Source organism: Macaca thibetana, chromosome 12, assembly GCF_024542745.1.
Source record: "Macaca thibetana thibetana isolate TM-01 chromosome 12, ASM2454274v1, whole genome shotgun sequence".
Taxonomy (NCBI): Eukaryota; Metazoa; Chordata; class Mammalia; order Primates; family Cercopithecidae; genus Macaca; species Macaca thibetana.
The window spans coordinates 83,763,800-83,790,254 of NC_065589.1; the positions used below are offsets into that span (position 1 = coordinate 83,763,800).

At 39.4% G+C, this 26,455-nt stretch overlaps 1 protein-coding gene across 11 annotated transcripts in view; it reads left to right on the forward strand.

Moving 5' to 3' along the window:
• Positions 1-26,455, forward strand: part of WDSUB1 (WD repeat, sterile alpha motif and U-box domain containing 1) — a 73,010-nt gene that overhangs the window by 16,631 nt on the left and 29,924 nt on the right. For 6 of the 11 annotated variants that reach the window (XM_050751854.1, XM_050751855.1, XM_050751859.1 and 3 more), the window contains 5 exons: positions 4,311-4,344; positions 6,206-6,246; positions 6,323-6,429; positions 7,823-8,002; positions 15,317-15,457. In XM_050751854.1, coding sequence (XP_050607811.1) covers positions 4,311-4,344; positions 6,206-6,246; positions 6,323-6,429; positions 7,823-8,002; positions 15,317-15,457 — 503 coding nt within the window. Of the gene's footprint in view, positions 1-4,310; positions 4,345-6,205; positions 6,247-6,322; positions 6,430-7,822; positions 8,003-9,341; positions 11,056-15,316; positions 15,458-26,455 lie in introns of those variants that run through there. The other 5 variants (XR_007718305.1, XR_007718307.1, XR_007718306.1 and 2 more) reach the window with 5 other exon arrangements.

Below are 26,455 nucleotides of genomic sequence, written 5' to 3' on the forward strand. Positions count from 1 at the left end.
TACATCTTTTGAGATGATATAATTTTTCTCTGTTACTCTGTTAGTGGAGTGAATTACAAGATTTTAAAATGTTAAACCAATCTTGCTTTGTTGGAACAAACACATTTTAGGATATATTATTGTTGTGTATTGCTATAGAGAAGTTAGTTTCATTCTAACTGTTGTTCCTTTGGATGTAATTCATGTGTTTTTCCCTGGCTGCTCATGAAATTTTCTGTTTTGAGGTTTTTGCACATCCACTTTGTATCTGTGTGTGAGTTTCCTATTTAGTTTGCTTGGAATTCATTGAACTTCTTAAATCCGTGGAATGATATTTGGCGGTGCACAGTGGTTCATACCTGTAATCCCAGCACTTTGGGAGGCCAAGGTGGGCGTATCATTTGAGCTCAGGAGTTCGAGACCAGCCTGACCAACATGGTGAAACCTCATCTCTACTAAAAATACAAAAATTAGTCAGGCATGGTGGTGGGCACCTGTAATTCCAGCTACTCAGGAGGCTGAGGCAGTAGAATTGCTTGCACCCAGGAGGCAGAGGCTGCAGTGAGCTGAGATCACACCACTGTACTCTAGCCTGGGTGACAGAGCAAGACTCCATCTCAAAAAAAAAAAAAAAAAATGTGGAATGATATTTTACCACTTTTGGAAAATTCTTATTTATTATCTCTTCAAATATTGCCTCTGTTCCTTTCTTTCTGTCCTCTAATTCTGGGATTCCAATTAAATGCACATTACACCTTCTCACTGTAAACTTTATTCTCTCTTTTATATTTATGCTTCTGGTTTTTTGTTTGTTTGTTTGTTTTTTCCTGTTTCCTGTGCTTCATTCTGGATGGTTTTCCCTTTCCTAATTCTTTCTTCAGCTAATATGATATTAAACTGGTCCATTGAATTCTTAATTTTGCTTATTTTATTTTTTGGTCCTAGAATTTCTATTTGGCAATTTTTTTCAATGGTGTCACTCTTTATGATTTCCAGTTCTGTGTTGAAATTTTCAACCTTGGCTTTTATTTTTCAGAGCTTTATTCTGTTAGGCAATTGGCTGGAACATAGTTGCAATGATTCAATTACTTTATACTGTTTTCCTTTTGAATACTTTTGTATATTTTCTCCTTGCCATTAGATTTTCTAAAACTTTCCTGTCTGATCTCACAGGTCATAGTATTCTGACCCACCTTTATGGCTCTTCATAGCAGCTTTCATTCCAGTTAAGATATTGAGGCTCCTAACCTCCACTTAGAATGTCTGGACTAAGGCTGATGGTTCTTTTTTCCATATGCTCCAATTCTTGCCAAACAGCCAAATTACTAGTTATGTTGTTATTATTGTAGATGTGGCTCTTTCATCTCTAAAGATGAAGATTATTCATCATCAAAAGGTATTTATAGTAATTGTCTTTTGACCTAGAATTTAAATCATTGGAAAGTTTAAACAAATAAAGTTGAACTCTGTCTGCTGTGTTAGGGGACAGGTTAATTGACAAAATGATTATGTGCCCAGCTCTCTGCCAGTTGGAAGAGGGCATAGAAGAGGAAGTACAAGACAGTGTTTGTGCTCTTGAAGACATTTTAAGTCCCCTCTTTTCTATTTAATAGTTGATGTTCATGGTGATGAACTAATAGCACTGCAAGACCCTGACATGTACTTACCCTCTGAGTCATGGAGGAAGTGTTAAGTGATACTCAATATTGTTTTAAGTTCATTTTATAGCAGTATAATTCTTTGTCAGTTTGTATATATGTGTGTCTTAGTTAACATATTTATGGAAATGTGTCTTTCCTAGTCATTCTGGATAAATGGAAGTTTACATTATCAAGTGCTTTTGGGTATATGGTGTTGCTCAAGGTCTCATTCAAATATTTTTCTGAATATTTTTAGTTTACTTGGACAATATACAGGCAAATGAATGAGAAATGTAAATTAATAAACTTAATAAACATTTAGTTTTTAGAATAATCGACAGGCATATTTAAATCATACTTAGTAGATGCAAACAGGTCAATTAATGATACATTCTATTTGTGACTAAAAGTCATTGATAAGATAGAATGGATACATATAGGAAAGAGGGAGACTGAAAAAAAGTGAGCAGGATAAAAGGTGGCTGTATATGAATATAAGTGGCTAGAGATGAAAAGTGAATAGACAGCAGAATGCGGTTGTAGGTCAGAATGTGTACTAAGGCCTGCTGTGGTAGCTCATGCCTGTTATTCCAACACTTTGAGAGGTCAAGGCAGAAGGATCACTTGAGACCAGGAGTTTGAGACCAGTCTGGACAACACAGTGAGACCCAGTCCCTACAAAAAAAAAATTAAAGAAATTAGCTGGACATAGGGGTTTGTGCCTGTAGTCTCAGCGACTTGGGAGGCTGAGGCAGGAGAATCCCCTGAGCCCAGGAGTTTGAGGCTGCAGCGACCTATGGTCATGCCACTGCACTCCAGCCTGGGCAACAGAGTGAGAACTTGTCTCTTTAAAAGAAAAAAAAAAAGAAGGAAAAAAGAGGTGTTCTAAGGAAGGTGTGTAGGGCATAGTTGGGGTGGCCTTGGAAAAGGCAGTGTAGAATTTCTGTGCAGATATGGGAAGATTGAGGAACAGAAAGAGCATTCCAGGAGGCAGGAAATTCTTGAGTAGATTAAAATGTATGATAAGCATTCAAATAAATAAGGAGAAATGAGGCCGGAAAAACAGATTGTAGAGATAATAGAGAACCTAGGATGGACGGGGCATGGTGGCTTATGCCTGTAATCCCACCACTTTGGGAGGCTGAGGCAGGAGGATCACTTGTACCCAGGAGTTTGAGACCAGCCTGGGCAACATAGGAAGACCTGGTCTCTACAAATAATAAAAAGTTAGCCGAGCATGGTGGCGTGCACCTGTGGTGCTAGCTCCTCAGGAGGCTGAGGTGAGAGGATCGCTTGAGCCCAGGCAGTGGAGGCTGCAGTGAGCCATGATCGTGCCACTACACTCCAGCCTAGGCAACAGAGTGAAACCCTGACTCAAAACAAAAAACAACAACAAAAAACCCCTGAGAACCTAGGATGGTGTTAGAACTTATTCAAACCTTGTATGTTAAATTTAGGAGAACTTCTGAAACTTTTAAAGCAATTCTAACATGCAAAGCCTAGCTATAGGAGACTAGTGTCTAGAGATGAATATAAGTGACTAGAGATTAAAAGTGAATGGACAACAGAATGCAGTTATAAGTCAGAATAGAGAAGTGAAGAATTGAATCATGATTTAGGTCAGTGGTTCTTATACTTTTTGGTCTTAAGATTCCTTGACACTCTTAAAAGTAAGATTCCTTGGCCGGGCGTGGTGACTCACGCCTGTAATCTCAGCACTTTGGGAAGCTGAGGCAGGCAGATCATGAGGTCAGGAGATCAAGACCATCCTGGCTAACACAGTGAAATCCCGTCTCTACTAAAATTACAAAAAATTAGCCAGGTGTGGTGGTGGGCACCTGTAGTCCCAGCTGCTCGGGAGGCTGAGGCAGGAGAATGGCGTGAACCCAGGAGGTGGAGATTGCAATGAGCCGAGATAGCGCCACTGCACTCCAGCCTGGGCGACAGAGCAAGACTCTGTCTCAAAAAAAAAAAAAAAGTAAGATTCCTTGACGCTCTTAAAAGTTATTACCCTAAAGAGCTTTTGCTTGTATGAGTTACACCTATCACTTATTTATAATATTAGAAAATACAATTGAGAATATTCTTAAATATTTTAAATTCATTTAAAAGCAATAGATTATTGCATATTAGCTTTTTGAGGAAAAAGAAACAGTGAAAAAAGTGGCATTGTTCTAATAAAGCTTATAATTTTCTGAATTTTATATATGGCATTTTTTTGTTTTTTTTGAGATGGAGCCTCACTTTGCCACCCAGGCTGGCGTGCAATGGCATGATCTTGGCTCATTGCAACCTCCACCTCCCAGGTTCAAGCCATCCTCTTGCCTCAGCTTACCAAGGAGCTGGGATTACAGGTGCATGCCACCATGCCCGGATAATTTTTTTCTCTATTTTTAGTAGAGATGGGTTTCACCATGTTGGCCAGGCTGGTCTCGAACTCCTGACCTCATGATCCGCTCGAATCACCCTCCCAAAGTGCTGGGATTACAAGCATGAGCCACTGTGCCTGGCCACGTGTAGTTTTTTTAATTAAAGTTTTCATACATATGAACAAAAGGATTGCATTCTAAATGTATGTTAATATCTGTCTTTTCTAGAAAAGTTACTAAAGTTACTTAAAAATACTAATTACATAAATACTGTACTTTGTTTTTATAGAACTTTTCACCTATAATTTCTTTTCTTTTAAAGGTCAGTGGATAAGTCTGTCATAGTATATGATACTGTAAGTATTTAAAAATCTTGTGATCTATGAATATTATGTTTATTAGACTACTGAACTTCAAGTTAGGCATGGTAGAACAAGTATGTATTTTTTCTGTTTAGTATGACTAAGATCATATATATTTTCACAAATGCTAAAATAGTTATGCAAGTAAGATATCGGTTCTGCAACAAGCCCTTAAATATTTCAGTAATGATTTTAAGATGGATAGATTTTAAATGTGATCATAAAATACACATATTTAAAGAGCACCAGTGTTCAAAACATCACATACAATCAATTATTAAACTTTTACACCAGGCTTCCATAATAGCAAAGGATGAATGTTTACCCTAGGGTTTTTTGTGAATATGGTTGAAAGTGACCTACCATTTTTAGAGTCCTGGCTGGATTTAGAGAGTGGTGTAAGAAAGAATAGGTTATCATGGACTTGGAAAATGGGAGTTTTTGACTGATCCATGGTGAGTAAAGACCAAGTCGTGGCCGGGTGCAGTGGCCCACATCTGTAATCCCAGCATGTCAGGAGGCCGAGGCAGGCAGATGGCTTGAGTTCAGGAGTTCAAGACCAGCCTGGCCAGGATGGTGAAACCTCGTCTCTACCAAAAATACAAAAACTTAGCTGGCTGTGATGGTGCATCCCCGTAGTCCCAGTACTTGGGAGTCTGAGGCGAGAGGATGGCTTGAACCCCAGAGGTGGAGGTCGCAGTGAACCGAGATCGTGCCATTGCATTCCAGCTTGGGCAACAGAGTGAGACTCTGTCTCAAAAATAAATAAAGTAGTTGAAAAGAATATTGTCCAAGAGAAGTAAATGTTGAGTGGAGCCTCCAAATGATTGGATTTAGGCTGTAGCTATGCCAGCAAATAAATGGAGATATAAGTAATCAAAGGGTAGCAAATTAAGCAAGTGATCTAAGCTAGTGGTTCCACACAGAGGTTCAAGCCACTGAGTGTTCTGGCAGGAAATGGAAAAGAATACTCAAGGTAGGTGAGGTAGATGTTTAATATTTCTCATGAACATTTCGTGAGATTTTACATTCTCAGAAACAATTATAACACTAAATTGTCTCTGTAAAATATGTATGAGTCCCACTTAAATACACCTAAAATGTTGGATGGCCACCTTAGTGTACTCAAAATCTAAGGGACTTATTTATTTATTTATTTATTTATTTATTTATTTATTTATTTGAGACAGACTCTTGCTCTGTTGCCCAGGCTGTAGGCAATGGCACGATCTCAGCTCACTGTAACCTCCGCCTCCTGAGTTCAAGCAATTCTCCTGCCTCAGCCTCCCAAGTAGCTGGGACTACAGGCACGTGCCACCATGCCAGCTGATATTTTATATTTTTAATGGAGATGGGGTTTCACTGTGTTGGCCAGACTGGTCTCGAACTCCTGAGCTCAAGTAACCCACCCGCCTCGGCCTCCCAAAGTGCTAGGATTATAGGTATGAGCCACCGCACCCGGCCAAGGGACTAATTTCTAGTCACTGGTCCTGTAATGTGTACAAGTCAAATGCCATAGCCAAAAATATGAATTATTTCAGGTAATAGATGTTTAGGATACTATTAGTAGTTTCAAACAGATGAGCAAATGCCAAGGGTCTACTGTATTAAAAATTTCTAAGGAGATGGCTAGCAGACAATAATGCCAATAATTGACAAAAAGCGAAGTAAGTACCTGAGAATGCTGTTACGGATTCCGTTTCTACTATTCATTGAGTAAAGTTTCATCTTATGTTAGTTACTAATAAATATTAATGTATTCACTTAGTATATAACCCATTTATGTCAAATGAGTCTTCATCAGTGACTTTGCTCTTACCTGAGTGAATGTAAAGCTGCTGTTGTTGTTTTTCAGAACACTGAGAATATCCTTCACACGTTGACTCAGCACACCAGGTCTGAACTGAACCCCACTTTGTATTAATACAATTTAAACATTAGAACATGCATAATAGTTGTTTTTATTAACTAGGTATGTCACAACTTGTGCTTTTGCACCTAATACCCTTTTACTTGCTACTGGTTCGATGGACAAAACAGTGAACATCTGGCAATTTGACCTGGAAACACTTTGCCAAGGTTAGTAAGGACATCATTTTTCACTCGTTTCAACCCCACTCACCATTAGAGTCAGAAAGTTAGTAAATTGGGCCAGGCACAGTGGCTCACACCTGTAATCCCAGCATTTTGGGAAGCCAAGGTGGGTGTATCACTTGAGGTCAGAAATTCGAGACCAGCCTGGCCAACATGATGAAACCCTGTCTCTACTAAAAATACAGAAACGTAGATCAGCAGGATGGCGCATGCTTGTAATCCCAGCTACTCGGGAGGCTGAAGCAGGAGAATCACTTGAACCTGGAAGGCGGAGGTTACAGTGACCTCAGATCGTGCCATTGCACTCCAGCCTGAGTGACAAGAGTGAAACTCCGTCTCAAAAAAAAAAGAAAAAAAAAAGTTAGTAAATCATTTGACAGGTTATTCACATTGCTTTTCTCAATAGAAAGTATGCATCCAAATTTAATGTCATTTAAAAATAATTTGGCCTGGCTTGGTGGCTCACACTTATAATCCCAGCACTTTGGGAGGCTGAGGCGAGTGGATTACATGAGCCCAGGAGTCTGAGATTAGCTTGGGCCACATGATGAAACACCATCTCTACAAAAAAGACAAAAATTAGCCACACATGGGGGTGTGCACCTGTGGCCCCAGCTACTTGGGATGCTGAGGTGGGAAGGATCACCTGAGCCCAGGAGGTCACGAGGCTGCAGTGAGCTGAGAACATGCCACTGTACTTCAGCCTAGGCAAGGGAGTGAGACCCCATCTCTAAAATAATAATAATTTTAGAGAAGCCAGTGTTGAAGTGGCTGGGCTGTGTGAAAGCTGTTGGTAAATGCTTTCGGTGCACATTCATGTGTCCCACACCTCCCATGGTTTGTAAGTTATTTGTTTATACTCCATACTAATTTTTCAGGTAAATATAGCCTCAGGACAAAATAGAAATTATCATTGTATTTTGTTGGTTTTATTTTTGGCATCAAGCAACACTGGCACATAATTTAGGAGTTTTATTTTTATCACTGTCAGAATTAACCAAATAGTGGTGCTGATACAGAGATGATGGAGCAAATAGAATACCTTTGCTAGTATGAATTTTATATAATAAAAAATTGTTTTCCTGATGTGAAAAAGAAAATGTTCCAAAAGGAAGTTAAAGTGGTAAAACAATTTTTTTTTTTTTTTTTTTTTTTTTTTGAGACAGGGCCTCCCTATGTTACTCAGGCCAGTCTTGAACTCCTGACTTCAAGCGATCCTCCTGCCTCAGCCTCTCGAGTAGCTAGGATTATAGGCATGAGCCACTGTACCCAGCTATAAAACACAGATTTAAGGAAATTTTGTTTACTTTTAATTCAAAGTGAGATTGTTTATAAAGGAAATGCTTTTTTGTTATCTCACTTACCTGTTTATTTTAAGCAAGGAGCACAGAAGATCAGCTGAAGCAATTTACTGAAGATTGGTCAGAGGAGGATGTCTCAACATGGCTTTGTGCACAAGATTTAAAAGATCTCGTTGGTATTTTCAAGATGAATAACATTGATGGAAAAGAACTGTTGAATCTTACAAAAGAAAGTCTGGCTGATGATTTGAAAATTGGTAAGCTTAGTGAAAGATAGGCAATCTTCAAAACAACTTTTACCAAATTACTCTGCAGTTGGATTTTGTTGCATTAATGGTTTCTTCTTAATGTTCTGGCACTACACTAATGACCCATCTTCTTGATTATGGCCATCCTAGCAGTTGTGAAGTGGAGTTTCATTGTGGTTTTGATTTTCTTTTACCTAATGACATGCATCTTTCAAGTGCTTATTGGCCATTTATGTATCTTCTTTGGAGAAATGTCTGTTCAGATCCATTGCCCATTTTTAAACGGGGTTGTCTTTTTGTTGTTGACTTTGTAAGAGTTGTTTATATATTCTGGGTACTTGACCTTTACCAAAAACAAGTTGTTTTTTTTTTTTAAATTTTTATTTATTTATTTTTTTGAGATGGAGTCTAGCTCTGTTGCACAGGCTGGAGTGCAGTGGCGCAATCTCGGCTCACTGCAAGCTCAGCCTCCTGGGTTCACGCCATTCTCCGGCCTCAGCCTCCCGAGTAGCTGGGACTACAGGCGCCCGCCACCACGCCCAGCTAATTTTTTGTATTTTTAGTAGAGATGGTGTTTCACCGTATTAGTCAGGATGGTCACGATCTCCTGACCTCGTGATCCACCCGCCTCAGCCTCCCGAAGTGCTGGAATTACAGGTGTGAGCCACTGCGCCTGGCTGAGTACAGTCACCGCGCCTGGCCGAGTTACAGTCACTTTTCTATCTCTTTTTGTGTGTGTGGGGGGGGGGTAGGGGAAGGGATAGGAGGGTGTCACTCCGCTGCCCAGGCTGGAGTGCAGTGGTGCATCACAGCTCACTACAGCCTTGACCTCCCAGGCTCAAGTGGTCTTCCCGTCTCAGCCTCCCAAGTAATGGACCACAGGCACATGCTACCACGCCCAGCTAATTTTTAAAATTTTTTGTAGAGATGAGGTCTCCCTGTTGCCCAGGCTGGTCTTAAACTCCTGGGTTCAAGCAGTCCTCCAGCCGTGGCCTCCCAAAGTGTTGGGATTATGGGCATGAGCCACTGCACCCAGCATCTCTCTCTGATAAAATATTTCCTTTCTAACTTCCTCTTTTTTTCTGAGAGTAGGTAATAGAGTACGAGCTTTATTTTTTTAAAAAAATCTCGTGAATTTAGCATCTTAATTTCTTGTTAATCTCTCACAATGAATCTTAAGGGTACCTTATCAAGTGGAAGTACTTGACAATATGAAATAATTTCAGATTCAACAAAGGATGTTTGAAAACATAAGAAAAGCATATAAAAACAATAGAAATACAATTCTGTTTTTATAACTAGCTAAATAAAGAATAAGGCATTCTAGGTTTTTGTTTGTTTGAGACAGGGTCTCCCTCTATTGCCCAGGCTGGAGTCCTCTGGCATGATCACACCTTACTGCAGCTTCAACCTCCTAGGCTCAAGTGATCCTCCTGCCTCGGCCTCGTGAGTAGCTGGAACCACAGGCATGTACTACCGTGCCCAGCTGATTTTTAAAATTATTTGTAGAGATGAGGTCTCACTACTTTGCCCAGGCTGGTCACAAACTCCTGACCTCAAGTGACCCTCTTGGCTCAGCCTCCCAACGTGCTAGGATTACAGGCATGAGCTGCTGCGCCTGGCCAAGAATAAGACATTCTTGTAGGATTCAGTTAATGATCAATTAATGATTCAATTAGTTTTTGAAGGATGAGTCTCAGGTTTAACCGTAGTAATCATTTTACTTCACAGTTCAGTGAAATGGGTTTTGGAAGTGTCAGGCCCAAGCCAAAATTAAAATACAATTTAAACAAGTTCTGTGATGGTCTAATAGGTGAATTTGAAAAACCATTAAGAATGGAGACAAAAATGTTGCACATTTTCTAGTCAATAAGGACTCTTAAGCTTGTGTTTAAGATTTGGAGATCTAGCAAGCTCAACAAATTAGACATACAATAAAGTAGTAAAAATAGACTATAACATTTATTTTTGATATCATTCTAATGTATTTTAAGGTTTTTGCAACCTTCATTATAAAGAATCAAGCAGCTAACTAATCTATAAATGGTATTGTAAGCTATAATGAATTTCTTTTAGTCCTGAATTTTAAGAAAAATAGACCTTCAAAATAGTAAATTGCACGAATAGAGAATTAAATTTGGTCTAGAAGCAAATGTGTTGAGGTGAACCAACAAGTATATATGCTACTGAATTTTGTTTTAATGCATATCTATTTTACCTGCATTTGCCTTGAACTGTTTAAAACAGCTGCTATGTCAATGTGAATAAATCTGAGTTTAACATTCAGCAAATGGAGGAAGTTGATTACTGTGCAGTAAAGTACATTGGAGGGTTTGAGACCAATGTCGTATGTCTATTATGTTTGACATTTAAATTATTTTTAAGGAATTGAGCAGTTTATCAAATCTATTTTCAGTGGGTCTTTTGTAAATACACAATAAATGAAATTTCTGCAGACTTGAATATGTTTGACTTTGGAGCTTTACCCAAGGATAATAGTCATTTTCTAGGATTGTGTTAATGGAAGCCTAGGGTACAACAGACATACAGCTTTAGTTAGGAAATAATTCCTTATATCTAGAACGGTTTGTATAAGGAATGTCCAGACAGAGTACAGGTTCAAGAGATCCTTGATGTTGAGAGGGATATATCTTAAGACATTTTCTATGAATTTGTGACTACTATAACATTTAATATCTCATTCAAAAGGCATAAAGTGTGAAAGGTTAAGAGTAGGAAAGTCACTTTGAGATGTGATATTATACAACGAGTGAGTCTACTACTAGCTACACAGCTTCCATCTAGCTACTCATTGGCCTCAGTTTATATCTAGGCTTTGGGAATATGGCAGATTGCTACGTATCTTGGAGTTTGGAATTGCTGTATAGAAGATAAAATGATAGAAACTTAAAATGACAAATGCCAAGGAACTATTGTGTATCATGTTGGTATTTATGATTATATTCAGATAATCATCAACCATAGATGCCTAATTGGGAACGAGATTTTTTCAAAGGGTTCACTCTCTGTTTACTCTTCTTTCCAAGAAATCATAAAAGCACGTAAGACATTTTTATCATTTTCTAATTTAAAATTTAGAAATTTAAATACATCACCTGTCTTTATATCCTCGGATTTTGAAAGTTTCATGCTTCAGTTCTTATTAATTCGTTATGTAGATTTCACTTGTTGCCTGGGTAACTGCATTTATTGTTGAGTAATTGAACATTTACAGTTTTTGTTTGTTTGTTTATATGTGATTAAAGTGAAATAGGCTGTTCAAATCTAGTTACTGTGCACTGACCCCCTGTTGGAAGGGCATAACCCTCCGTGGTCAGCTGCTGTCTGAAGTTGGCTCACTCTCCTTTCCAGTGCTTACTTGCTGGACACGCTGGGGTCTCATTTGCTCAGGCCCATCAGATATCCTGTTGCTTTCTTCTACACAGATGCCAACCACAGGTCTTTATGGGTGTTAATGGTTTGTCCTCACTCAGGCATATTGTAGGGTTCATGGAGATGTCTCGCTACCTTGTTTTGTTGGAAATGTCCATGCAATTTGAGTTTATCTAGTTGCTCTGTTTTTTTCAGAGAAATTAAAAAACTATACTGCTTCTATCCTGTTCTTAATATCCTCTTAAAAATTCCCCCTGTACCTAAGCTGTATTTTCCATTCTTAATATAGGTTTCGTGTCTTCTCTTGATCATTTTATGTAGAAATTTGATTTTTAAATTAAAAAATATAATTTTTAAAAGCAGATTTTTAGTTTTCTTTGTAAGAAACCAGCGTTTGGTTCTGTTGTTCTCTGTCAGGGCAGGGGAGAGGTGAGTCAGTAACCAGCTTGGTGGCCTGTGCTTGTTCAATTCCAGGCGCTCGTGCTGTCCTGGTAACTGGCCTCCAGCTGGGGCTGCTGTGGCATTGGTACTTACAGGACAAAGTTGGGAGAGTAAAGGACACATGTAGGAAGGTCTCTGTCTCATTCATGCACCTACATCTCTGCTCTACACTGTCACTTCCCAGCTCTCACTCCAGAACCCAGTTACCTTCTGTTTCATCAGAGGTTTTCAGGGTTGAATTTTATATCCGTTAGTTTAGTCTTGTATATTTGATGGTTATTAGTTTCTAGATTCCATCAGACTCTCAGTGATGTAGCATTTCCAGAGTTGGGTGGTTTTAACTTGTCATGAAGATGTCTTTTCAGGATTATAGTCAGTAATAGCCGGATATTGCCCAGTACTGGTACCAAGGGTTTACTAGCTTAGCTGGTAAGGGTCCTTTCTTTCTCAGCAATTGTATGAGTGTATAAGACTTATTCTGAACCCCCGATCACAAAAGGAGATGTTTGTTTCTGGTAGAGCTCTGGGGATGTGGTTTAACTAAAAGCATCCCTGAGGGCAAGGTGATCTGACTTCATTTCTAAATGACATTAGGATTGGACAAGGATAACACCCAGTTTAACCTTATCTGGGGAATTTTGAATTAGGCCTTCTGTGTTCTCTATTGTAAATATTATAAGCAGTCTAAGTATTAGCACACATGTAGAATATTTTTGACAGGAAAATATGCTTTTTAAAGAACAGTAGTTGCTCCTATATTTTTTTCTTTTTCTTAATGTTTTTAGAGACAGTTTCACTGTCTTGCCCAGGCTGGGGTGCAGTGGCATGAACATGGCTCACTGTAGCCTCTAGCTTCTGGGTTCTGTAGCTCCTCCTGCCTCAGCCTCCTGAAGAGCTGGGACTACAGGTATGCACCACCATACCCAGCTAACTTTTAAACATTTTTTGTAGAGAAAGAGTCTTGCTGTGTTGCCCATACTGGTCTCAAACTCCTGGTCTTAAGCAGTGCTCCCACCTCGGTGCCTCAAGTGCTGAGATTATAGGCATGAGCCACTACACCCAGCCTCCTTTTCATATTATAAGTTATATAATTATCTCTTTAAACAAGATGTCTACTGTCTTCTTGCAAACATGTTCTAGAAACATTTAGGACAGTTTTTGAAGCCATGTCTCTACCCAGGTGGAAGATTTTCAGGAAGCATAACCCAGTCATGATAGATTTTCTACCATCTCATCCAATACCCCACTTCAGCAAATCTTGATCTTATCCTAACCTTTATTCTGTTAATCTTGTGTACCTGTTATCTATCTCTACTCTTATTTTCCACCTTACTTAGCTTTGAATACATGATCCATCCTTATAACTCCTCTTAAGCTTTCCATTGTATTTGCCTGGCAAAGTAAAAACACACAGCCAGCTAACCCTTGGAAAACACACATTGTGAAACGGGACATTCTGGGAAGAGGTGGACTCGATATCTCTGATTTGTTACATTAAAGGCTGGCTGTGGCGATCAGATAACACTGTGCTGCGTTTTAGAGGTACTTCCCTAACTAAGCACTTTTAAGTACTTCTGTGTTGAAATAGCTTTCTCTTGAATATGGATGGTGATTTCATAAAGAATTTGAGGGAATCTTTTTGAGTCATAAATATTTTTGCACAGTCATATTCAACATGTAAGGAAATCATTGATTTGTTTGTGGCGCTTTAAAAAACTTGTTTTAAAAATCCTGAGTTCGGTTTCAGCATGTCCCATTGGAAGGAAGTCACAGGAAAGCAGACCCTCGGCGCCAGGGAGCTGCTAGGATAACTTGCCACATTCACATGAATGTGGGCAGTGAGCCCAGACTGACTCAAACGGTTTATTACTCGTGACACAGCAGACACTCGCACTTCAGGTTCTGATTGTTTCCCCTTCCCCTCTTTTTTTTTTTTTTTTTTTTTTTGAGGCACTCTCACTGTGTCACCCAGGCTGGAGTGCGTGGTGCAATCTCAGTTCACTGCAACCTCTGCCTCCTGGTTTCAAGTGATTCTTCTGCCTCAGCCTCCCAAGTAGCTGGGATTACAGGCATGTGCCACCACATCCAGCTACTTTTTTTTTTTTGTATTTTTAGTAGAGATGGGGTTTTGCCATGTTGGCCAGGGTGGTCTTGAACCCCTGACCTGAAGTGATCCACCTGTCTCATCCTCCCAAAGTGCTGGGATTACAGGCATGAGCCACTGTGCCCAGCCTCCCCTTTCCCTCTTAAGTTTCATGGTGGTGGTTTATGTTTGTGTCACAGCTGAGGAGCCCTGAGCTTGGGAAACCCCCAGTCTTATAAGGGGGTTACCAGCAAAATAGCCCCCAGGAGGCAAGACATTATAGTGGTCAGGAAACATCTGCCCTCCCACAGGGAGGGACGCACTATCTCCAGCTTCCAAGGATGTTTTCAGACATCCTCGAAAAGACCATCTGAAACAGAGGGTGTCCTAAGACCTGTATAAACCTCATGGAGCATTACCTCCTGACAGAAAGTAAGTTGGTTTGGTTTTTTCTCGTAACTATGTGAGGCATTCTGAAATCTTAATTCTTCTACCTACTTCAACCTAAAGTAGAACTGTCAACTAGTTCTAAAAGTGTAAACAGCCAATAATTCTAAAATTCCTAAAATTACATTAGACTTTCTAAAACTAAAATTTTTTTTTAAGTTAAGAATAAAAACAAGTGAAACATGCATATGGTTTGGACAAACAGATGAGCTTCATTTGTGATTGTGCTTCTTATAAGAATCAGCAAATATATCCAATTTCATTAAGTTTAAAAATATAACAGGCATTTTTATGTTTTGAACTCATATTTAAAAATGATTTTTAGGAAATTTTCTGTTGTGTAAGTAACGAGTAATGAGCCTTTTCTGATTTTGTAGAGTATATTAGTGTCTGGCAACCTGAAATTCTTGAACTTTCAGAATCTAAATTTATTTAAAATTAGCTATTAACTGCTGATATATTTTAACCAACAGTATTCTATACAACAGAGATTTGTTAAGGAATGTATAAAGAAAACACTAGTTCATGTGGTAAAACAGTATGTCAGAAGATTTCTGGTGGTGGTAGATAAAATCTCCATTTGTGGTTGGCTGCGGTGGCTCACACCTGTAATCCCAGCACTTTGAGAGGATGAGGCGGAAGGATCACTTGAACCTAGGAATTCGAGACCAGCGTGGGCAATATAGTGAAACCTTATCTTTATAAAAAATACATAAATTAATCGGGCATGGTGGCGTGTGCCTGTAGTCCCAGCTACTCAGGAGGCTGAGGTGGGAGTATCACTTGAGCCCAGGAGGTTGAGGCTGCAATGAGTAGTGATCATTATGCACTGCATTCTAGCCTGGGCAAAAGAGTGAGCCCCTGTCTCAAAATCAAAAACCCCAACAACAAACTATTTGTGAATGACTAGCATAAGGATTACTAGTAGTTTTCCAGCCCTAACAGTAATTTCTTTACAGAATCTCTAGGACTGCGTAGTAAAGTGCTGAGGAAAATTGAAGAGCTCAGGACCAAGGTTAAATCCCTTTCTTCAGGAATCCCTGATGAATTTGTATGTCCAATAACTAGAGAACTTATGAAAGATCCAGTCATCGCCTCAGGTATGTGTGATGCTATACTAAGTTGCAGGGGATGTTTTGTGCTAAATGAATAAGAAGTTTAGACAATTCTCAGAAGTTTGCTTAAATGTGAAGAATTTTAAGTAGTTTTTTTCTTGTTTTTCTTCTTTAAAAAATTTTTTTTATTATGCTTTAAGTTCTAGGGTACATGTGCACAATGTGCAGGTTTGTTACATATGTATACAGGTGCCATGTTGGTGTGCTGTACCCATTAACTCGTCATTTACATTAGGTATATCTCCTAATGCTATCCCTCCCCCGCCCCCTCCCCACAATAGGCCCAGGTGTGTGATGTTCCTCTTCCTGTGTCCAAGTGATCTCATTGTTCAGTTCCCACCTATGAGTGAGAACGTGCGGTGTTTGGTTTTCTGTTCTTGCAATAGTTTGCTGAGAATGATAGTTTCCAGCTGCATACATGTCCCTACAAAGAACACGAACTCATCCTTTTTTATGGCTGCATAGTATTCCATGGTGTATATGTGCCACATTTTCTTAATCCAGTCTGTCACTGATGGACATTTGGGTTGATTCCAAGTCTTTGCTATTGTGAATAGTGCTGCAATAAACATGCATGTGCATGTGTCTTTATAGCAGCATGATTTATAATCCTTTGGGTATATACCCAGTAATGGGATTGCTGGGTCAAATGGTATTTCTAGTTCTAGATCCTTGAGGAATCACCACACTGCTTTCCACAATGGTTGAACTAGTTTACAGTCCCACCAACAGTGTAAAAGTGTTCCTATTTGTCCACATCCTCTCCAGCACCTATTGTTTCCTGATTTTTTAATGATTGCCATTCTAACTGGTGTGAGATGGTATCTCATTGTGGTTTTGATTTGCATTTCTCTGATGGCGAGTGATGATGAGCATTTTTTCATGTGTCTGTTGGCTGTGTGAATTTCTTTTGAGAAGTGTCTGTTCATAATCCTTTGCCCACTTTTTGATGGGGTTGTTTGCTTTTTTCTTGTAAATTTGTTTGAGTTCTTTGTAGGTTCTGGATATTAGCCCTTTGTCAGATGAGTAGATTGCAAGAATTGTCTCCCATTCTGTAGGTTGCCTGTTCACTCTGATGGTAGTTTCTTTTGCTGTGCAGAAGCTCTTTAGTTTAATTAGATCCCATTTGTCAATTTTGGCTTTTGTTGCCATTGCTTTTGGTGTTTTAGACATGAAGTCCTTGCCCATGCCTATGTCCTGAATGGTACTACCTAGGTTTTCTTCTAGGGCTTTTATGGTTTTAGGTCTAACATTTAAGTCTCTAATCCACCTTGAATTAATTTTCGTATAAGGAGTAAGGAAAGGATCCAGTTTCAGCTTTCTACTTATGGCTAGCCAATTTTCCCAGCACCATTTATTAAATAGGGAATCCTTTCCCCATTTCTTGTTTTTGTCAGGTTTGTCAAAGATCAGATGGCTGTAGATGTGTGGTATTATTTCTGAGGGCTCTGTTCTGTTCCATTGGTCTGTACCTCTCTTTTGGTACCAGTACCGTGCTGTTTTGATTACTGTAGCCTTGTAGTATAGTTTGAAGTCAGGTAGCGTGATGCCTCCAGCTTTGTTCTTTTGGCTTAGGATTGTCTTGGCAATGCGGGGTCTTTTTTGGTTCCATATGAACTTTAAAGCAGTTTTTTTCCAATTCTGTGAAGAAAGTCATCGGTAGCTTAATGGGGATGGCATTGAATCTATAAATTACCTTGGGCAGTATGGCCATTTTCACAATATTGATTCTTCCTATCCATGAGCATGGTATGTTCTTCCATTTGTTTGTGTCTTTTATTTCACTGAGCAGTGGTTTGTAGTTCTCCTTGAAGAGGTCCGCTACATCCCTTGTAAGTTGGATTCCTAGGTATTTTATTCTCTTTGAAGCTGTTGTGAATGGGAGTTCATTCATGATTTGGCTCTCTGTTTGTCTGTTACTGGTGTATAAGAATGCTTGTGATTTTTGCACATTGATTTTGCATCTTGAGACTTTGCTGAAGTTGCTTATCAGCTTAAAGAGATTTGGGGCTGAGACAATGGGGTTTTCTAAATATACAATCATGTCATCTGCAAACAGGGACAATTTGACTTCTTCTTTTCCTAACTGAATATCCTTGATTTATTTCTCTTGCCTGATTGCCCTAGCCAGAACCTCCAACACTATGTTGAATAGGAGTGGTGAGAGAGGGAATCCCTGTCTTGTGCCAGTTTTCAAAGGGAATGCTTCCAGTTTTTGCCCATTCAGTATGATATGGGCTGTGGGTTTGTCATAAATAGCTCTTATTATTTTGAGATACATTCCATCAATACCGAATTTATTGAGAGTTTTTAGCATGAAGGGCTGTTGAATTTTGTCAGAGGCCTTTTCTGCATCTATTGAGATAATCATGTGGTTTTTGTCTTTGGTTCTGTTTATATAATGGATTACGTTTATTGATTTGCGTATGTTGAACCAGCCTTGCATCCCAGGGATGAAGCCCACTTGATCATGGTGGATAAGCTTTTTGATGTGCTGCTGGATTCGGTTTGCCAGTATTTTATTGAGGATTTTTGCATCGATGTTCATCAGGGATATTGGTCTAAAATTCTCTTTTTTTGTTGTGTCTCTGCCAGGCTTTGGTATCAGGATGATGTTGGCCTCATAAAATGAGTTAGGGAGGATTCCCTCTTTTTCTATTGATTGGAATAGTTTCAGAAGGAATGGTACCAGCTCCTCCTCGTACCTCTGGTAGAATTCAGCTGTGAATCATCTGGACCTGGACTTTTTTTGGTTGGTAGGCTATTAATTATTGCCTCAATTTCAGAGCCTGCTATTGGTCTATTCAGGGATTCAGCTTCTTCCTGGTTTAGTCTTGGGAGAGTGTAAGTGTCCAGGAAATTATCCATTTCTTCTAGGTTTTCTAATTTATTTGCGTAGAGGTATTCATAGTATTCTCTGATGGTAGTTTGTATTTCTGTGGGGTCGGTGGTGATATCCCCTTTATCATTTTTTATTGCATCTATTTGATTCTTCTCTCTTTTCTTCTTTATTAGTCTTGCTAGCGGTCTATCAATTTTGTTGATCTTCTCAAAAAACCAACTCCTGGATTCATTGACTTTTTGGAAGATTTTTTGTGTCTCTATCTCCTTCAGTTCTGCTCTGATCTTAGTTATTTCTTGCCTTCTGCTAGCTTTTGAATGTGTTTGCTCTTGCTTCTCTAGTTCTTTTAATTGTGATGTTAGGGTGTCAATTTTAGATCTTTTCTGCTTTCTCTTGTGGTCATTTAGTGCTATAAATTTCCCTCTACACATTGCTTTAAATGTGTCCCAGAGATTCTGGTATGTTGTATCTTTGTTCTCATTGGTTTCAAAGAACATGTTTATTTTTGCCTCCATTTCGTTATGTACCCAGTAGTCATTCAGGAGCAGGTTGTTCAGTTCCCATGTAGTTGAGTGGTTTTGATTGAGTTTCTTAGTCCTGAGTTCTAGTTTGATTGCACTGTGGTCTGAGAGACAGTTTGTTATAATTTCTGTTCTTTTACATTTGCTGAGGAGTGTTTTACTTCCAACTATGTGGTCAATTTTGGAATAAGTGCGATGTGTGCTGAGAAGAATGTATATTCTGTTGATTTGGGGTGGAGAGTTCTATAGATGTCTATTAGGTCCGCTTGGTGCAGAGTTGAGTTCAATTCCTGGATATCCTTGTTAACTTTCTGTCTCGTTGATCTGTCTAATGTTGACAGTGGGGTGTTAAAGTCTCCCATTATTATTGTATGGGAGTCTAAGTCTCTTTGTAAGTCTCTAAGGACTTGCTTTATGAATCTGGGTGCTCCTGTATTGGGTGCATATATATTTAGGATAGTTAGCTCTTCCTGATGAATTAATCCCTTTACCATTATGTAATGGCCTTCTTTGTCTCTTTTGATCTTTGATGGTTTAAAGTCTGTTTTATCAGAGACTAGGACTGCAACCCCTGCTTTTTTTTGTTTTACATTTGCTTGGTAGATCTTCCTGCATCCCTTTATTTTGAGCCTATGTGTATCTCTGCATGTGAGATGGGTCTCCTGAATACAGCAAACTGATGGGTCTTGACTCTTTATCCAATTTTCCAGTCTGTGTCTTTTAATTGGACCACTTAGTCCATTTACATTTAAGGTTAATATTGTTATGTGTGAACTTGATCCTGTCATTATGATATTAGTTGGTTATTTTGCTTGCTAGTTGATGCAGTTTCTTCCTCGCATCGATAGACTTTACATTTTGGCATGTTTTTGCAATGGCTGGTACCAGTTGTTCCTTTCCATGTTTGGTGCTTCCTTCAGGAGCTCTTGTAGGGCAGGCCTGGTGGTGACAAAATCTCTAAGCATTTGCTTGTCTGTAAAGGATTTTATTTCTCCTTCACTTATGAAACTTAGTTTGGCTGGATATGAAATTCTGGGTTTAAAATTCTTTTCTTTAAGAATGTTGAATATTGGCCCCCACTCTCTTCTGGCTTGTAGAGTTTCTGCTGAGAAATCTGCTGTTAGTCTGATGGGCTTCCCTTTGTGGGTAACCCGACCTTTCTGTCTGGTAGCCCTTAACGTTTTTTCCTTCTTCAACTTTGGTGAATCTGAATCTGACAATTATGTGTCTTGGAGTTGCTCTTCTCGAGGAGTATCTTTGTGGCATTCTCTGTATTTCCTGAATTTGAATGTTGGCCTGCCTTACTAGGTTGGGGAAGTTCTCCTGGATGATATCCTGCAGAGTGTTTTCCAACTTGGTTCCATTTTCTCCGTCACTTTCAGGCACACGAATCAGACGTAGATTTGATATTTTCACATAATCCCATACTTCTTGGAGGCTTTGTTCATTTCTGTTTACTCTTTTTTCTCTACATTTCTCTTTTTGCTTCATTTCATTCATTTGATCTTCAATCACTGATACTCTTTCTTCCAGTTGATTGAGTCGGTTGCTGAAGCTTGTGCATTTGTCACGTAGTTCTCGTGTCATGGTTTTCATTTCTATCAGTTCTTTTAAGGTCTTCTCTGCATTGATTATTCTAGTTATCCATTCATCCATTCTTTTTTCAAGGTTTTTAGTTTCTCTATGCTGGTTACGTAGTTCCTCCTTTAGCTCTGAGAAGTTTGATAGACTGAAGCCTTCTTCTCTCAACTCGTCAAAGTCATTCTCTGTCCAGCTTTGTTCTGTTGTTGGCGATGAGCTGCATTCCTTTGGAGGGGGAGATGGCTCTGATTTTTTGAATTTCCAGCTTTTCTGCCCTGCTTTTTCCCTATCTTTGTGGTTTTATCTGCCTTTGGTCTTTGATGATGGTGACGTACTGATGGGGTTTTGGTGTGGGTGTCCTTTCTGTTTGTTAGTTTTCCTTCTAACAGTCAGGACCCTCAGCTGCAGGTCCGTTGGAGTTTGCTTGAGGTCTACTCCAGACCATTTGCCTGGGTATCAGCAGCAGAGGTTGGAGTAGATAGAATATTGCTCAACAGCGAGTGTTGCTGTCTGATTCTTGCTCTGGAAGCTTCGTCTCAGAGTGTACCCAGCCGTGTGAGGTGTGATGTGTCGGTCTGCACCTAGTGGGGGATGTCTCCCAGTTAGGCTACTCAGGGGTCAGGGACCCACTTGAGCAGGCAATCTATCTGTTCTCAGATCTCAGCCTCTGTGCTTGGAGAACCACTGCTCTCTCCAAAGCTGTCAGACAGGGACTTTTACATCTGCAGAGGTTTCTGCTGTTTTTTGTTTAGCTATGCTGTGTCCCCAGAGGTGGAGTCTACGGAGGCAGGTAGGCCTTCTTGAGCTGCGGTGGGCTCTACCTAATTCGAGCTTCCCTGTGGCTTTATCTATCTACTTAAGCCTCAGCAATGGCGGGCGCCCCTCCCCCGGCCTTGCTGCCACCTTGCAGTTAGATCTCAGACTGCTCTGCTAGCAATGAGGGAGGCTCCGTGGGCATGGGACCCTCTGGGCCAGATGTGGGATATAATCTCCTAGTGTGCCATTTGCTAAGACCCTTGGTAAAGCATAGTATTAGGGTGGGAGTTACCCGGTTTTCCAGGTGTTGTGTGGCTCAATTTCCCTTGGCTAGGAAAAGGAATTCCCTTCCCCCTTGCACTTCCCAGGTGAGGCGATGCCTTGCCCTGCTTTAGCTCTCGCTGGTCGGGCTGCACCTGGGGACCAGCATCAACTGCCAGACACATCCCAGTGAGATGAACCCGGTATCTCAGTTGAAAATGCAGAAATCACCCGTCGTCTGTGTTGCTTTCGCTGGGAGCTGGAGGCTGGAGCTGTTCCTATTTGGCCATCTTGGGCACCACTCTCCTTAAGTAGTTTTTTCTTAAAAAACTAATTAGACCTTGGGTGAACAAATGAGTGTTGTATATTTCATAATGAAATTGGACAGAGTAGTTGTGGAGTTGACACACAATGATTAAGTTTTACTTAAACTTGTGAAGTGTGTATTTAGTTGCTAGGATGTAAAGATAAAATACTATTTTTTTAAGATTGTTGAGATCTCTTATGTTTGTCTATCATGAATTTAAACAATCTTATACAAAGAATATAAAGTATCATTCCATATTCCTAATCATTAACAGATCCACATACTTTATTATGCAGGGAATCCAAATTTTTATATATATATATTTCTTTTTTAATTTTGGCCTACAGCTTCCTCTGGAGTTTTCACTTTGAATAGCTTCACCCCATTGTGGCTGTATGATACATTGTGTTTGACTTTTCTGTTAGTTGATGTGTATGTGCTTGCATATCTTTACACTGTAAATGGCATGCTGACATCTTGGCATATTTCTTTCTGTTTTTACCATTACTTAGGGTTATTTACATGGGTTATATGTTACAAAGCAGAATTAGTCAATTTGAGGATGTTTTATGAATGTGAAAATAGTTAGATACATTTTGTTAGATGTGTTATTTTCCAGGGAAAAAAACAGTTTAGAGTGCTGCCAGTGATATATCTAATTGTACCTAGTTTTCCAGTTTTGTGATCATTGTATATTATTTTATAACTCCATTTACTTTTGCCAGCTTAATAGTTGTTTTGAAACTATATTCCTTACTTTGCTAGGGAGGCAATGAATTTTTTTTACGTGTTAGCTTACTATTTACATATATTTGGGTATAAAACATCTATTCATCTTCTCTGATAATTAGCTGAAGGACTTACTTTGTATACGCTGTCCACTGTTCACATTATTAGTGGAACTAATTATGTAGTGTCTTATGGTTATGAGTTCATCTATATTAGGTCCTTAAAGCCGTACCTGCATATAATAAACAATAAAAGTCAATTAGCTATTTTTATTTCAGGCTATGAAATTTGCTGTGAGTATAGCAGTGGCTGCACATTTTTTGACTTTGGTTTATCAGGACTCTTGTTTGCAGTTGAAAGCAGCTCAACTCGAGTTAGTTTAAGCAGAAATGGCAATTGAGGTATTAAAAGTGAATCTCAGGAAAACCTGGCAGCAAAGAGTGTAATAGGGTTCTGTCTCTAATTTATTGAGAGGTTTCTTAATATTCACTCTGATGTTCAGTGTGCTTTTTTTCTACAAAACAAAAAACAAACAAAAAAAAACACGACCATAGACAGGTCTCAAATTTTAGTTTCATCCTTGAGGGAAGACACCAATCTGACATTTCCTTCTGGCTGCTTTTCTCAGCTTTCCAGATTGATGTAGCTTGTATTATCAGTAATTTATATTTATTGCTGAGTAATGTTTCATTGCATAGATATGCCATAATATGTTTATTCATTAACCTGTCAGTGGACTTTCAGGTCTTTTCTACTTTGTGGCTATTATGACTGAAGCTGCTGTAACATTTACGTACAGATCTTTGTCTGGATATTTCTCATTTCTCTTGGTTAAATACATAGGAGTGAAATTACTGGGTTGTATCATAAGCAGATGTTTAAAGGGACTACCAAAATGTTTCTCAAAGTGGTGGTACCATTGAAATTTCATAGCTGAGACTTCCAGTTTCTCCCCATCCTCTCCAGCACTTGGTATTGCTAGTCTTTTAAATTTTGCCATTTTAGTGGATATGAAGTGGTATCTCAGTGTGTTTTTTTTTTTTTTTTTTTTGAGATGGAGTCTCGCTCTGTTGCCCTGACTGGAGTGCAGTGGTGGGATCTCGGCTCACTGCAAGCTCTGCCTTCTGGGTTCACGCCATTCTCCTGCCTCAGCCTCCTGGGTAGCTGGGACTACAGGCACCCGCCACCATGTCTGGCTAAATTTTTTGTATTTTTAGTAGAGACGGACTTTCACTGTGTTAGCCAGGATGGTCTCGATCTCCTGACCTTGTGATCGGCCCACCTCCCAAAGTGCTGGGATTACAGGCGTGAGCCACCATGCCCGGCCTCTCATTGTGCTTTTAATTTGCATTTGCCTCTTGACTCATGATGTTGAGCATCTTTTTGTGAGCTTATCTATCCATTCATATATCTTTTTTGTAATGTATATCTTCAAATCTTTTTCCCATTTTGTGTTGGATTATCTTACTGTGTTGTGAGAGTTCTTTAGATGCAAGTCTTTTGTAAGGTAATGTATTGTACATATTTTCTCTTCTCTGTAGCCTGCCTCATCACTTTCATAATAATGTCTCTTATAGAGACGAAGTTTTTAATTTTAATGAAATCTTATTTTTCTCTTTCATACTTTTTGAGTTCTAAGAAATCTGCGTATCCCAAGGTTTCAGAGACCTTTATCCTGTTTTCTTCTAGAAAACTTAAGGTTTAGGTCTAGGACTTATTTCACATTTTTGTATATGGCTTTCCTAAATGAATATCCAGTTGTTCCAGCATCACTTGTTGAGAAATCATTTTATTAATGAATTACTTGGCATGTTTGTTGAAATCATCCAACTTACATCACAGGTCTATTTCTAGACTTTGTATGATGTGTGATTGAGTTTTATGTCTATCTAGGGGCCAGTTACCACAGTGCTTTGATTACTGTAGCTTTATAGTCTTTTTTTTTTTTTTTTTTTTTTGAGACAGTCTCGCTCTGTTGCCCACGCTGGAGTGCAGTGGCTCCATCTCGGCTTACTGCAACCGCCGCCTCCTGGGTTCAAGTGATTCTCATGCCTCAGCCTCCCAAGTAGCTGGGATTACAGGCGTGCAACACCACACCTGGCTAAATTATTTTTGGATTTTTAGTAGAGATGGGGTTTCGCTGCATTGGTCAGGCTGGTCTTGAACTGCTGGCCTCAAGTGGTCTGCCTGCCTTGGCTTTCCAAACTGCTGGGATTACAAGTGGCCGTGCCTGGCCACTTTTATAGTAAGTCTTGAAGTCAGGTAGTGAAAATCACATGACTTAGTTCTTTTACTGTTCTGATTATTCTTGCTCCTTTTGCATTTCCACATAGATCTTAGAAACACTTTCTCAGTTTCCTGGCCAGGATTTTCACTGGGATGGTGTTTAATCAGTTTGGAGTTGAACTGCTCTAATCCATGAACATGGTGTCACTCTGCATTAGCATTTGCTTAGGTCTTCTTTTCCTTTATAGGTTTTGTACATTTTGTCAAAATTATCTTTAAGTAGCTCATTTTTAAAAAATGTTTAAATGTTTACTTTTTAGAGATGAGGTCTCATTCTGTGCCCAGGTTGGCATGCAGTGGCACAATCTTTTTTTGTATTATTATACTTTAAGTTGTAGGGTACATGTGCACAACATGCAGGTTTGTTACATATGTATACTTGTGCCATGTTGGTGTGCTGCACCCATCAACTCGTCATTTACATCAGGTATAACTCCCAGTGCAATCCCTCCCCCCTCCCCCCCTCCCCATAATAGGCCCCGGTTTGTGATGTTCCCCTTCCCGAGTAGTGGCACAATCTTAATTCACTGCAGTTTCGATCTCCTGGGCCCAAGTGATCCTTCTGCCTCAGCCTCCCAAGTAGCTGGGACCACAAGCACCTATTACCAGCCTGGCTAACTTTAAAAAAAGTTTTATTTTTGTAGAGATGGGGTCTCTGTTGTCCAGGCTGGTCCTGAACTTCTGGCTTCAAGCCATCCTCCTGCCTTGTGCTCCCAAAGTGCTAAGAATTGGGAGCTCATATTTTTATAACACTGTACAATCTGCTCAAATAGAAATACAATTTTATATATTGACTTTGTGACCTTGCTACATTGAGTAGTAAAGTCATCCTTCAGTAACCATCTCCCTCAATACAAAACTCTGTGGATGCTCAAGTCCCATATATAAAATGGCGTAATATTTGCATATGACCTACACACATCCTGTCCCTCCAAATCCTCTCTAGCTTACTTATGCCCAATACAATGTAAGTGCTTTGTAAATAGCTGTTATCCTATATTGGCTTTTTTTTTTCTCTCATCAGCAGTTAGTTGAATCAGTGGATGCAGACCCCTTAGATACGGAGGGCTGGTAGTAGCTTTTTAACAGAAGCTTAATAGACTTTCTTCATACAGGAGTGCGTCATCTGTAAGTAATGTCGTTCTTTCCAATCTTTTCCTGTTATTCTTGGTCAGAATTTCCAGTGCGATGTTGAGAAGAAGTGGTGTGCAGACATTCTTACCTTCACCTGCACTTAGAGGGAAAGTATTCAGCTTTCACCATTATGTCAGCTGCCCTTATCAAGTTAGTTCCCTTCTATCTCCAGTTTGTTGAGAATTTTTAGTCTATTGACATTTTTTTTTTCTCCTTTAGACTGTAGTAGGATAGATTGCTTTATTAGTTTACTATTGGATGTCACTCTCTTGGGTCTGGCTTCTTAAACATGTTTGTGAGATTCATCTATATTGTTGCACAACGCAGTTTAATTTTCATTTCTGTATAGAAGTCCATTCTGTTGATGGGCATTGTAGGCTGTTACAAATAGTGCTGCTATGAACCTTTCAGTACATGTTTTTGGTTAACATATGTATGCATTTCTGTTGGCTATATTCCTAAGAGTAGGTATATATAAACAGCATTCCAGAGTGGTTAAACCACTTTCTACGCCCACCAGCAGTGTATGGGAATTCTAACTGCTTCACAGCCTTACTTTCTCCTAT